At 47.2% G+C, this 14,461-nt stretch overlaps 1 protein-coding gene across 4 annotated transcripts in view; it reads right to left on the reverse strand.

The window, feature by feature from the left end:
- The window catches only part of zranb1b (zinc finger, RAN-binding domain containing 1b), a 132,232-nt gene that overhangs the window by 26,031 nt on the left and 91,740 nt on the right, over positions 1 to 14,461 (reverse strand). For all 4 annotated transcript variants that reach the window (XM_072479249.1, XM_072479247.1, XM_072479245.1 and 1 more), the window contains 2 exons: positions 12,955 to 13,153; positions 6,514 to 6,634 (listed from right to left, as the gene is read on the reverse strand). In XM_072479249.1, coding sequence (XP_072335350.1) covers positions 6,514 to 6,634; positions 12,955 to 13,153 — 320 coding nt within the window. The remainder of the gene's footprint in view (positions 1 to 6,513; positions 6,635 to 12,954; positions 13,154 to 14,461) is intronic.

Below are 14,461 nucleotides of genomic sequence, written 5' to 3' on the forward strand. Positions count from 1 at the left end.
AGGTTAAATTTAACGCGATTGGTGGAACAAATGGAGGAGGACTTCAAGAGATGGGACATGGTATCCCTGTCACTGGCAGGGAGGGTGCAGGCGGTTAAAATGGTAATCCTCCTGAGATTCCTCTTTGTGTTTCAGTGCCTCCCGGTGGTGATCACGAAGGCTTTTTTCAAAAGGATCGAAAAGAGTATCATGAGTTTTGTGTGGGCCGGGAAGACCCCGAGAGTGAGGAAGGGATTCTTACAGCGTAGTAGGGATAGGGGGGGCTGGCACTACCGAGCCTAAGTGAGTACTACTGGGCCGCCAATATCTCAATGGTGAGTAAGTGGATGGGAGAAGAGGAGGGAGCGGCGTGGAAGAGATTGGAGAGGGCGTCCTGTAGGGGGACTAGCCTACAAGCTATGGTGACGGCCCCATTGCCGTTCTCACCGAAGAAATACACCACAAACCCGGTGGTGGTGGCGACTTTGAAAATTTGGGGACAGTGGAGGCGGCATAGGGGAAAGACGGGAGCCTTGGTGGGGTCCCCGATAAGAAATAACCATAGGTTTGCCCCGGGGAGAATGGATGGGGGATTTGGAATATGGCAAAGAGCAGGAGTAACGCAACTGAAAGATCTGTTTGTGGATGGGAAGTTCGCAAGTCTGGGAGTGCTGACCAAGAAATATGGGTTGCCCCAAGGGAATGCATTCCGGTATATGCAACTTAGGGCTTTTGCGAGGCAACAGGTGAGGGAATTCCCGCAGCTCCCAGCGCATGAGGTGCAGGACAGTGATCTCAAAGACATGGGTGGGGGATGGTAAGGTGTCAGATATATATAGGGAAATGAGGGACGAGGGGGAGATTATGGTAGATGAGCTGAAAGGGAAATGGGAAGAGGAGCTGGGGGAGGAGATTGAGGAGGGGCTGTGGGCAGATGCCCTAAGTAGGGTAAACTCATCGTCCTCGTGTGCCAGGCTAAGCCTGATGCAATTTAAGGTGTTACACAGGACGCATATGACTGGAGCACAGCTCAGTAAATTTTTGGGGGTAGAGGATAGGTGTGCGAGATGCTCGAGAAGCCCAGCGAATCACACACACACATGTTCTGGTCATGTCCGGCACTACAGGGGTTCTGGGTGGGGGTGACAAAGGTGCTTTCGAAAGTGGTGGGGGTCCGGGTCAAACCAAGCTGGGGGTTGGCTATATTTGGGGTTGCACAAGAGCCGGGAGTGCAGGAGGCGAGAGAGGCCGATGTTTTGGCCTTTGCGTCCCTAGTAGCCCGGCGCAGGATACTGATGATGTGGAAGGAAGCCAAGCCCCCGGGGGTGGAGACCTGGATAAATGACATGGCAGGGTTTAAAAAGCTGGAACGGATTAAATTTGTCCTAAGGGGATCGGCTCAAGGGTTCACCAGGCGGTGGCAACCGTTCGTCGAATACCTCACAGAAAGATAGAGGGAATGGAAAAGAAGAAGGCAGCAGCAGCAGCCCGGGGGGGGGGGGGGGGGGGGGGGGGGGGGGGGGGGGGGGGGGGGGGAGGAACCAGAAGGACTCTCAGGGTTGTTAATATATATGTATAATACGTACAGGTCGTTGCTATAAATAATTGTATATTGGACTCTTAAATCATATTTTTGGAGAGTGTTTATCTGAGACAAGGCAGTTGCCATTTAGTTTTAGTTTTCGTTTTTGTTATATATTATTTATTCTTTGTTTATAAAACATTGTTATTTATACTGTTATATTATTGTGTAAAGGATACACAATGTACTGTGATGGTTGACCAAAAATTTTCAATAAAATATTTAAAATAAAAAAAAATTAAAGAGGAGAAATTGGATCGGAACTGAGGGACTGACACTGTAGGAAATGTTATTGTCGATGTAAATTGAGAAGTAAATTGGGAAGGGGGGAGACACTAAGAAATGTGGGCGCCGGTGAGGGGGGAAAGAAGGGACATAGGCGGAGAATGAGGAATGGGAGTGGGAGGGGAAAGGGAGCTGCGCCACAAGAGGCGGGTCAGATAAAGGGATGCTCCCGCGCCAGAAAGATAATGGCGGGAAGACAGGCGCAAGGCAGATGGGAGTTCCCCACACAGGGGGGTCAAGGAGGGAGCAGGAGTAGCCGGGGTCAGTTGAAGTCAGCTGACTTGCGGAAGTAATATGGGGGCAGCCATCAAGCTAGAAGGGGATCTAGCGGGGGGGGGGGGATAACTGGGTTGCTGCTGCGGAAATCAAAGAGGAAATGGCTAAAGAGTGGGTGGACGGGGATGGAATGCGAGGCCTGGGGAGCAAGTGGGAGCGCGGAGGCGGGATACGGGACTGGCCTAGAGAAGGTGATGGCTAGTCGACACGGGAAGGGGGCAGGTAGCCCCCTAGTGAGGCTGATCACGTGGAACGTGAGAGGCCTGAATGGACCGATTAAAAGGGCCCGAGTGCTCGCGCACTTGAAAGGACTAAGGGCAGACGTGGCTATGCTCCAGGAGATGCACCTGAAGGTGGCGGACCAAGTTAGGTTAAGGAAAGGATGGGTGGGACAGGTGTTCCACTCAGGATTAGATGCAAAGAATAGAGGGGTGGCCATATTGGTGGGGAAACGGGTAGCATTTGAAGGAAGGAGCATTGTAGCAGATAGCGGAGGTAGATATGTAATGGTGAGTGGCAGTATGGAGGGAATGGAGGTCGTGCTGGTTAATGTATATGCCCCGAATTGGGACGATGCGGGATTTATGAGACGGATGTTGGGCCGTATACCGGACCTGGAGGTAGGAAACTTGATATTGAGAGGGGACTTCAACACCGTGCTGATCCAGATCGAAGACCAGAAGAAGGCCGGCAGCGGCCAAGGTGCTCAAGGGGTTTATGGACCAAATGGGGGGGGGAGTGGATCCATGGCGATTTCTTAGACCGAGGACCAGGGAGTTCTCCTTCTTCTCCCATGTCCATAAAGTGTACTCCCGGATAGATTTTTTTGTTCTGGGAAGGTCGTTGATCTCCAGGGTGGAAGAAGCTGAGTATTCAGCCATAGCGGTTTCGGACCATGCCCCACACTGGGTGGACCTGGAACTAGGAGAGGAAAGGGAGCAGCGAGCACTCTGGCGATTGGATGTGGGATTGATGGCGGATGAGGGAGTGCGTGGAAAGTGCGGGGATGTATTGAGAGGTACCTGGAGGCCAATGACGACGGGGAGGCCCGAGTGGGAGTGGTATGGGAAGCACTGAAAGCGGTGGTCAGAGGAGAGCTGATCTCCATTAGGGCCCACAAAGGGAAAACAGAGGCCAAGGAAAGGGAAAGATTACTGGGGGAGATTTTAAGGGTGGACAGGGAATTTGCGGAGACCCCGGAGGAGGGACTGTACAGGGAGAGAAGACGACTCCAGACGGAGTTCGACCTTTTGACCACCAGAAGGGCGGAGGTGCTGTGGAGGACGGCACAGGGGAGGGGGGGGGGGGGGGGGGGGGGGGGGGGGGGGGGGGGTATGAATATGGGGAAAAGGCTAGTCGCCTGCTGGCCCATCAGCTGCGAAAGAGGACAGCGGCGAGGGAGATAGGGGGAATTAGAGACGAAAAGGGAGCTACGGTGCGGAGAGCAGGGAAGATAAACGAGGTGTTCAAGACCTTTTATGAAGGATTGTATAGGTCCCAACCCCCGGAGGGAGAGGAGGGGATGCGGCAGTTCCTGGATCAATTGAGGTTCCCGAGGGTGGAGGAGCAGGAGGTGGAAGGCCTGGGGGCACTGATTGGGGTGAACGAGGTTATTAAGGGACTGGGGAATATGCAAGCAGGGAAGGCTCCGGGACCAGACTGGTTCCCGGTGGAATTTTATAGAAAATACGTGGACTTGTTGGCCCCCCTGTTGGTGAGGACGTTTAATGAGGCCAGGGAAGGAGGGACTTTACCCCCGACAATGTCGGAGGCGACGATATCACTAATTCTGAAGCGGGATAAAGATCCATTGCAGTGCGGGTCCTTTAGACCTATTTCATTATTGAATGTGGACGCCAAATTGCTGGCAAAGGTACTGGCATCGAGGATAGAGGACTGTGTCCCGGGGGTGGTGCACGAAGACCAGACAGGGTTCGTAAAGGGGAGACAACTGAATGTCAACGTGCGACGACTATTAGGAGTGATAATGATGCCCCCAGTGGAGGGGGAGGCAGAGATAGTGGCGGCAATGGATGCAGAGAAGGCATTTGATAGGGTGGAGTGGGAGTATTTATGGGAGGTGCTAAGGAGGTTTGGGTTCGGGAATGGGTTTATTAGCTGGGTCAAACTCCTTTATGGGGCCCCAACGGCAAGTGTGGTCACGGGTCGGCAAAGATCGGAGTATTTCCGACTATATAGGGGAACAAGACAGGGATGCCCGCTATCTCCAGTGTTGTTCGCGTTGGCAATTGAACCTCTGGCCATGGCGTTGAGAGTCTCCAGGAAATGGAGAGGGGTGATTAGAGGGGGAGAAGAACACCGAGTCTCATTATACGCAGATGACCTACTGTTGTATGTGACGGACCCAGTGGGGGGGGATGCCAGAGGTCATGCAGATATTGAGGGAGTTCGGAGATTTCTCGGGATATAGGCTTAACATGGGGAAGAGTGAACTATTCGTGATACACCCTGGGGACCAGAGTAGAGAGATAGAAGACCTGCCTCGAAGGAAAGTGGAAAGAAACTTCCGATACTTGGGGATTCAGATCGCTAGGAGCTGAGGAACCTTACACAGACTTAATCTGACACGATTGGTAGAACAAATGAAGGAGGACTTCAAGAGGTGGGACATGCAGCCTCTGTCGTTGGTGGGCAGAGTGCAGGCAATTAAGATGATGGTCCTCCCGAGGTTCTTATTTGTATTTCAGTGTCTCCCTATACTAATCACTAAGACCTTTTTTTAAAAAATAGACAGGAGCATCACGAGCTTCGTGTGGGCAGGGAAAGTCCCGAGGGTAAGGAGGGGGTTCCTACAACGTAGCAGAGACAGAGGAGGATTGGCGCTACCGAATTTGGGCGACTACTATTGGGCCGCCAATGTGGCGATGATTCATAAATGTATGATGGAGGGAGAGGGAGCGGCATGGAAAAGACTGTAGAGAAAGTCCTGTAAAGGGACGAGCCTAGAGGCGCTGGTGACGGCCCCGCTACCGCTCTCACCAAAAAAGTTTACCACGAACCCAGTGGTGGCAGCAACATTGAATATTTGGGGACAATGGAGGCGACAGAGGGGTGCGCGGGAAGCCCTGGTGGGGTCCCCAATCAGGAACAACCACAGGTTTGCCCCAGGAAGGATGGATGGAGGATTTCAGAGCTGGCACCAGTTGGGAATTAGGAGGGTGGGAGATTTATTTATAGATGGGACGTTTGCGAGCTTGGGAGCATTGGAGGAAAAGTATAAGTTGCCCCGGGGAAACTTCCTTAGATATATGCAGGTGAGGGCGTTCACAAGACAACAGGTGAGGGAATTTCCGCTGCTCCCGGCACAGGGGATCCAGGACAGAGTGCTTTCGGGGGTGTGGGTCGGGGAGGGCAAGGTGTCAGAGATATACCAAGAGGTGAGGGAAGAGGGGGAGGAGCTGGTGGGCGAGCTAAAAGGAAAGTGGGAAGAAGAGCTAGGGGAGGAGATAGAGGAGGGTATGTGGGCTGATGCCCAAAGCAGGGTAAATTCCTCTTCCTCATGCGCCAGGCTTAGCCTGATTCAATTTAAGGTGCTACATAGAGCACACATAACGGGAGAAAGATTGAGCAGGTTCTTTGGAGTGGAGGACAAGTGTGGGAGGTGCGGCGGAAGCCCGGCAAACCACGCACATATGTTTTGGTCGTGCCCGGCACTGGAGGGGTATTGGAAGGGAGTGACGGGAGTGATCTCGAAGGTGGTGAAGGTCCGGGTCAAACCAGGCTGGGGGCTAGCTCTATTTGGAGTTGCGGATGAGCCGGGAGTGCAGGAGGCGAAAGAGGCCGACGTTGTGGCCTTTGCGTCCCTAGTAGCCCAGCGTAGGGTTTTACTCATGTGGAAGGAAGCGAAACCCCCCGGACTGGAGGCCTGGATAAACGATATGGCGGGGTTCATAAAACTGGAGCAGATGACGTTTGCGCTGAGAGGATCGGCTCAAGGGTTCACCAGGCGGTGGCAGCCATTCCTCGACTACCTAGGGGAACGTTAGAGGGAAGACAGATGACCAGCAGCAGCAACCCAGGGGGAGGGGGGTGGAAAGTTTTAGTTTATGTTAAATGGTTAGTTTACCATATTGATTAGCCATTTGTTCACTGTTAAATTTTCTTTTTTGTTATGTTTGATATGTAAGGGGAAAAAATTGTGATCGAAAAATTTTCAATAAAATATATATATTTTTTTAAAAGAGTTAGTTACTGTTAGCTGTTAGGCGGGTTTAGTTTATATTGTTGTGGGGGGGGGGGGAAGAGAGATTATTTCTATTACTGTGTGTTGTTTGTTTTTTGTAAACTTGTACAAAACTCGATAAAATTTCAATAAAAATTATTTCCAAAAAATAATCTTCATAGAAGACAGTAGAAAAGTGATCATTTACCTGACTTGCAAGGGACAGAATGAATGCCCAATCCTCTTGCCATTGCTCCTCTCTCAGTGAGAAATGTAACCCAAAACTCTGAGAGTACCAAGATTCCCATTCTTTCCAGCGTGTATAAAACCTGACAAGGGGTAGGGAAAATGGATTTAACATTCTTCCAACAAGATTTAACACTAGAAATTTGCAATTAGTAAACACATTTCTTTTATTCTACACTACCAACACAAAGCTCTTTCATGGCAAAATATTAACAATTTATTTTGTTTCATACATGCAATAGTGCCTTTTCAGTTAACTTAAAATGTGCATTAACAGTCAAAAGTACACCCATTAATAAAATGCCTATGAACTGTAGTCCATCCAGTGCAGGTACACATACAATGCCGATAGGAAGGGAGTTCAAGGATTTTGATTCTTTGAAAAGAAACAGGTGATATACTTCAAAATCAGAATGGTGTGAGAATTGGAAGGGAACTTGCAGGTAATGCTGTTGGTCTAGGTGGTTGAGGTTGCAGTTTTGGAAGGTGCTGTCCAAGACAGCTTGGTGAATTGGTGCAGTGCATCTTATATATGGTAGCATTGCTGCCACTGTGCATCGATGGTGGAGGGAGCAAACGTTTACGGTGGTGGATGGGGTGCCGATCATTCAAACTACTTTGTACTGGATGGTGTCACGCTTTAGTGTTGTTAGGAGTAGTACTCATCCAGATAAGTGGAGTATTTGTTCACGGATTTGTGCCTTGAAGGTGGTGGACAAACTTTCAGGGGACAGGTGGTGAGTTACTCGTCACAGAATTCCAAGCCTCCGACCAGCTCTTGTATAGGATTTGTTTAGTGTCACGTGTACCGAGGTACAGCGAAAAGTATTGTTCTGCGTGCAGCTCAGACTGATCATTCCGTACATGGATAGGAGGGGTCTTTGATTATGCTGCCCGCTTTCCCAAGGCAGCGGGAGGTGTAGACAGAGTCAATGAATGGGAAGAGGGTTTGTGTGATGGACTGGGTGGTGTTCACAACTCTCTAGTTTCTAAATTCAGGAACAAGCGTATGTTGTGTAGACTGTTCTCATACTAACTGAGAAGCATTTAAAGTTTCTGCCCAGTAGTCACAGAGTATTTATGACAGGTGCAGTTCAGTTTCTTTCAATGGTAACCCACAGGATGTTGATAGTGGGAAATTCAGAAATGGTATGCGAGTTGGTTCAGCTCAGTTGGCTGGACAGCTAGTTTGCGATGCAGAGCAAGGCCAAAGCGCGGGTTCAATTCCCGTTTCAGCTGAAGTTATTATGAAGACCCTCCCTTCTCAACCTTGCCCCTCGCCTGAGGTGTGGCGATCCTCAGGTTAAATCACCACCAGTCAGCTATGGTTATCTGGGACAATGGCAACTTTACTTTTAATGAATATCATGGGCGATGGTTGGATTCTCTCTTGTTAGATATGGCCATTATCTAGCACTTGTGCAGCACAAATATTATTTGCCACTCATCAGCCAAAACATGAATGCTACCCAGTCTTGCTGCAAATGGACACCGACTGTTTCAGTATCTGTATCAATTTCCACACAATATCCCACAAACATAATTAAGATGAAGTTAATAAGTTTTGGTGCAAATGGTTCAGGAAGGAATGTTAGCCACAGCACAAAGAAACTGAAAAATGTTATATGATTTTTACCACCCATCAGAATAGGCAAGCGGAACACCAGTTTAAATTCTCATTCAAATAACAGATCTTCCAACAATGCAGCACGCTCTCAGTACTGTGCTCATGTATAAACTTGGACAACCTGCTCAGATTCTGGAGGTGGATTCAACCCACAACATACCGTGTGGGCAGCACGGTAGCATAGCGGTTAGCGCAATTGCTTCACAGCTCCAGGGTCCCAGGTTCGATTCCCAGCTGGGTCACTGTCTGTGCGGAGTCTGCACGTTCTCCCCGTGTGTGCGTGGGTTTCCTCCGGGTGCTCCGGTTTCCTCCCACAGTCCAAAGATGTGCAGGTTAGGTGGATTGGCTGTGATAAATTGCCCTTCGTGTCCAAAATTGCCCTTTGCGTTGGTTGAGTGGGGTTACTGGGTTATGGGGATAGGGTGGTGTGGGCTTGGGTGGGGTGCTCTTTCCAAGAGCCGGGGCAGACTCGATGGGCCGAATGGCCTCCTTCTGCACTGTAAATTCTATGATTCTGGCTCAAAGGCAAGAGAACTAATAATAATACTAAACATTGAATCAAATCAATTGGGATCTTTTCATTTTTTAAGCACGGTTTGAACAGTGAATCCAATACATGAATTTGAAGCATTTACTGGTTGAGGTAGTTTACACCGACTGAATTCATAACGGTATAAGTATCCAGCGTGTATCAATTGCATGTCATTACTTGGGAACCCAATGTGCTTTGAAATTTCCCATCGCTTAGTTTTCACCCCATTCTACTGTATGCAAGGCCAAAATTTGAAAGCATGTCATTAAAAGATACTAGGAAGACTATATATAAGTGATGAGATGAAAAATTCTCACAACTTCCAAACGCTAGGTTAAAATTGAAAAATTGGGATGGTGAAGCAATTAGGATTCTACCATAGAAGTACATACATACAATTTACAAGGCAGATAAAGGCCATCTGGATCAGTGTTGGCATTTTACCTTCATATGAACAAATAGTTCTAATCATATTTACCCAACCTATTCCCACATTCCTTCATCCAAGTCTAATCTTGAATAACAGATTCTACCTGAATAACAGACTGTGAATTCCAGTCACAGAATTCTCCACAGTTTTTCCTGTCCCTGCTCCAGATCTCTTACCTTTAAACTTATATCTATATTTTCATCTTGAACCCAAAACAGTGCAACACAAAAGGAAATCATGGAAGATAAGGGTACTCGAGTGAAAAGAAAATTCCAGCGAGATAAAAAAACACCTTGCCCTTTTTCAATGAAAGGGGGGGAAATTTCCAAGAGAAATATCTAAACAAGAGATGGGAAGGTTGAATTCAGGTATATTGTTAAAATGAAACAGTAGTGCAAAAGTTGGGGTTCCATGGATAAACGGGGTAAAGTCTGGAACAAATATAACCCAATTACAGGATGTGGGCATCATAGAGTTTTCCAGCATGAAAAATGGCCCTTTGGCCCAATCTGTCCATGCTGCCCAGCTTTTACCATTAAGCTAGTCCCAATTGCCTGCATTTAGACCACAACCCTCTATAACCCAGCTTTCCCATATAACTGTCTAAATGTTTTTTAAAAGACAAAATTGTACTCCCCTCTACTACTGCCTCTGGCAGCTCGTTCCAGACACTCGCCACCCTGTGAAATAATTGCCCCTCTGGACCCTTTTCTATCTCTCTGGCTAGATCAGCATTTATTGGCCATCCCGAATTGCCCTTTAGAAGGAGATAAGTGCCGTTAGGAGGGAGTTCCAGGATTGTGACCCAGCGATAAATCAGGGTGGTGAGTGATATGGGAGGGGAACTTCCTGTTGGTGGTGTTCCCATGTGTCTGCTGCCCTTGTCCTTTTAGGTGGCAATTTTCAAGGATTTGGAAGCCCAAAAAGGCTAGCTGAGCTCCTTCAGTGCATCCTGTAGATGGTACACACTTCTGCCATTGTTCCATCAATGGTGGAGGGAATGAATGTCTGTGGAAGGGGTAGCAATCAAGTGGGCTGCTTTGTTCTGGATGGTGTTAAGCTTAGAGTGTTGTTGTAGCTGTACCCCTACTGGCAAACGGAAAGTATTTCAACAGACTCCTGACTTGTGCCTTGTAGATGGTGAACAGACTTTGGAAAATCAGGAGGAAAGTTACTCACTGCAGTATTCCCAGCCTCTGACCTGCTCTTATAGCCACAGTATGCAAATAATTAGTCCAATTCAGTTTCTGGTCACTGGTAACTCAGGACACTGACAGTGAGAGATTCAATGATGGTAATGGCATTGAATGTCATGGGGTGATGATTAGGTTATCTCTCGTTGGAGATTGTCATTGCCTGGCATGTGTTACTTGCCACTTGTCAGCCCAAACCTGGATATTTCCCAGGTCTTGCTGCTTTTGAACACAGACTGCTTCAGGTATCTGAAAAGTCACGAATGGTGTTGAACATTGAACAAACATCAACAAACATCTTCACGTGATCTTATGGTGGAAGGAAGGTCATTAATGAAGCAGCTGGTTGGTCCAGGACATTACCCGAAGGAATGTCTGCAGTGATGTCCTGGAACTGAGATGACTGACCTCCAGCAAACACAGAAATCTCCTTTTTTCCCCAGGTAGGACTCCAACCAGCAGAGGGTCCCCACCCCTGGATTCCCACTGACCAACATTTTGCTAGGACACTGTCAAATGCAGCTGTCAAGGGAAGTCATTCACACTTCACCTCTGGAATTCAGTTTTCTGCCCATGTTTGAACAAAAGCTGTAATGCGGTCAGGAGCTGAGTGACTCTGGCAGAACCCAAACTGAGCATCCGTGAACAGGTTATTGCAAAACAAGTGCCACCTGAAAGCACTGTTCATCACTTTATGGACGATCGAGAGTAGACTAATGGGGTGATAATTGGTTGGACTTGTCCTGCTTGGCTACGGGTGCAGCAGGTTTTGGAGCACCAAGTCTTTAGTACTATTGTCGGAATGTTGCTAGGACCTTCAGCAACTGCTATCACGTGGAATGAATCTCATTGGCTGAAGACTGGCATCGGTGATGCTGGAGGCATTCAGGAGGCCAAGATGGATCACCAATCGGCACTTCTGGCTGAAGATTGTTACAAATGCTTCAGCATTGTTTTTTGCACTGATATGCTGGGCTCTACCATCAGTGAGGATGAGGATATAACAGAGTTGTTTAACTGCCAACTGCTATTCACGACTGGATGTGGCGGGGCTGCAGAGTTTAGATTTGATCTGTTGTTTGTGGATTCACTTAGTTCTGGCTATTACTTGCATGCCAAGCTGCATAAGCAGCAAGTAGTCCTGTGTTGTAGCTTCTCCAAATTGACAACTCAATTTTAGATAATTGAACCTGGCTTGCAGAAATGGAAGAGTGAGGGATATGCCAGGCCATGAGGGTACAGATTGCGGTTGAGTACAACTCTGCTGCTCATGACCCATAGCGCCTCATGGATGTCCAGACTGGAGTTGCTAGGTCTGTTTGAAGTCGATCCCAGGTAGCACAGTGGTAGTGCCACACAACACAATAGAGAGCGTCCTCAATGTGAAGACAGGACGGTCATCACTCCTATGTGTAGGCCAGGCAAGGACAGATTTCCTTCCCTAATTTACATTAGCGAACCAGATGGGTTTTGTGACAATCGACAATGGTTTCATGGTCACCATTAATTCCAGATTTTTATTGAATTCAAATCCCACTATCTGCCACAGTGGGATTTGAACCCAATCTCTGGATTACTAGTCCGGTGATAATGCCACTGCACCACCGCTTCCTCCTTTACTAAAGTCTATGAAAAACATGAATTAATCTGGACAATGGATTTAAATCTAATCACAATTTAAGCAATAATTGATAAATATTTCCTTCTTTTATCTGGATATGGCATCCAAATTTTCAAAAGCCAATTAATTAATACTGCTTGAATAGAGACAGTTTCATAGATTATCATAGAATTTACAGTGCAGGAGGCCATTCGGCCCATCGAGTCTGCACCAGCTCTTGGAAAGAGCACCCTACCCAAGGTCAACACCTCTACCCTATCCCTATAACCCAGTAACCCCACTCAACTCTAAGGGCAATTTTGGACACCAAGGGCAATTTATCATGGCCAATCCACCTAACCTGCACATCTTTGGACTGTGGGAGGAAACCGGAGCACCCGAAGGAAACCCACGCACACACGGGGATGTGCAGACTCCGCACAGACAGTGACCCAAGCCGGAATCGAACCTGGGACCCTGGAGCTGTGAAGCAATTGTGCTATCCACAATGCTACCGTGCTGCCCCAAAATATTCAAATTTCACCAGCTGCCCTGGTGGGATTCGAACGCACGTCTCCTGGGCCACTGGATTACTAAACTCACTGGATTAGCCTGGGCCACTGGATTACTAGCCCAGTGGCATTACCACTACACTACCATCTCCCCTATTGAATGCAAAAATATTAAGTAATATATGCCGATACTGTCATGGACAGATGCACCTGCAGCAGGCAGGTGAGGATAAAGTCAAGTATGTTTTTCTCTTCAGTTTCCTTGGTCACGTTTGACCTGGTGCCATGAGACTTCATTGTGTCTATAGTATACTGATGATGCCCAGGGCATGCACGCACGCCCGCACACATGTGAAATGGTGCAGGATAAAATTTGACTGAAAAAGCTAGCTTTGGAGCTGACATTTGTTTTGTGGTTAGGTTACAGTTATGCAGTATATATGTTACTTTTGCAGATTAAATGAGTTTAGTTTCTCTGGAGAAATGGAAACCATAGGAAAAATTCCTACCAATGTGAGCAGTCGTGCAAGCTATCGTGAAGAGCTTTCCGCAGAACCGAATCTTTGTCATAAATACCCCATGTTGCTTGTAGCACCGAGTCAAGCAGACAGTCACCTGCTGTGCGGTTCCAGAGAGCATAAAGTCGGCTGTCCAAGCGGCTTCCTAGCTCCAAGGACCAGTTTATAATGGGAGATTCTTCCTCTAATTCTACAAAAGCAAAGAGTTAAGAATGACAATAGCCTTGTTTAAGTTATTAATCTTCAAATTAAAGTTATTGTAAAGCTGGTTTCAAAAGATAGGCACTTCTAAAATTAAGTTAATTTACCTGAAAAAGTATCTCCAGTGCTTATCAAACATCTGCAGATCTTTATACTGAAAATCTGGCTTTGATTAGGGAAAACAATATGCTGATAATCAATCTTCTGAGACTGTGGGCTCACACCTTTAAAGTTCTAGAATCTGTTCCCAATTATACAGGAAATTAGACTGCAGCATGTGGAAGTCACCCGATTATCTATTGTGAGCTCAGTGAAAGGAAACAATGAATTGCTTTTACACATCTTATGGAACAGGAGCAGGTAATTCAACTAATGTGATAAAGCACCCCCCGCCCCCCCCAAATCTCCCAGCATATCTATCTGATTAGGAACCTACTCCGCAGAGCTTTAGAGGTGTGAACAGAGAGGTTGGAAGGTTACGGTGAGTTTGCTCAAAGAGCTTTGCACTACCGTATCCATGAACGGAAATGCTTCCTGGTTGACTCAAAAAACAAGGTCCTTGAGCCCATCAGCAAGGATGCACTCACTGTCAATAACACTTCAGTTGCAGGGTTGCGACCAATGAGTCACTATAACTGCCCATTGATTACAGCTCAGATACATTTCAATAAAGTTTCAGGTACCATGTAGCGGTTCACAACTTTTACTAGGCCTAGTTTACCTCCCAAATGACATAGTTCTAACTGTAACAAGTCCCTTCTTTTAAAAACTTTATTCATTGGGCGACATGGTGGCGCAGTGATTAGTCACTGCTCATGTGCAGTTTTGCACATTCTCCCTGTGTCACCGTGGGTGTCACCCCCACAACCCAAAGATGTGCAGGCTAGGTGAATTGGCCACACTAAATTGCCCCTTAATTGGAAAAAAAGAACTGGGTTCTAAATTTATATTTAAAAAAAAAAAAAAAATTCAGTCGTCAACCCTCACCTTCTAACGTGAAGGGAACAGCAACCATATCTTTTTTTGCTACCCAACCTCAATTATTGGCAGTTACAAAACAGAACTAAAAACAAATACATTTTCCTATTCCCTTCAGTTTCATGCTCGATGTGGAAAACTCCCAGAATATCACAAAAAGAGGGAAAAGATACAAAAGTTAACTTTTTCTCCAGTCCCAATTTTGTGCAAATAATGTAGCTCAACGAGATACGGCCGTTTAGCTAGGGTAAAGGAAAACATTTTTAATCCAGCAGCTCCACTTCAAAAGGCAGAGTTGACACAAGTTACATACAATAAA

Source organism: Scyliorhinus torazame, chromosome 16 (assembly GCF_047496885.1).
Source record: "Scyliorhinus torazame isolate Kashiwa2021f chromosome 16, sScyTor2.1, whole genome shotgun sequence".
Classification (NCBI taxonomy): Eukaryota; Metazoa; Chordata; class Chondrichthyes; order Carcharhiniformes; family Scyliorhinidae; genus Scyliorhinus; species Scyliorhinus torazame.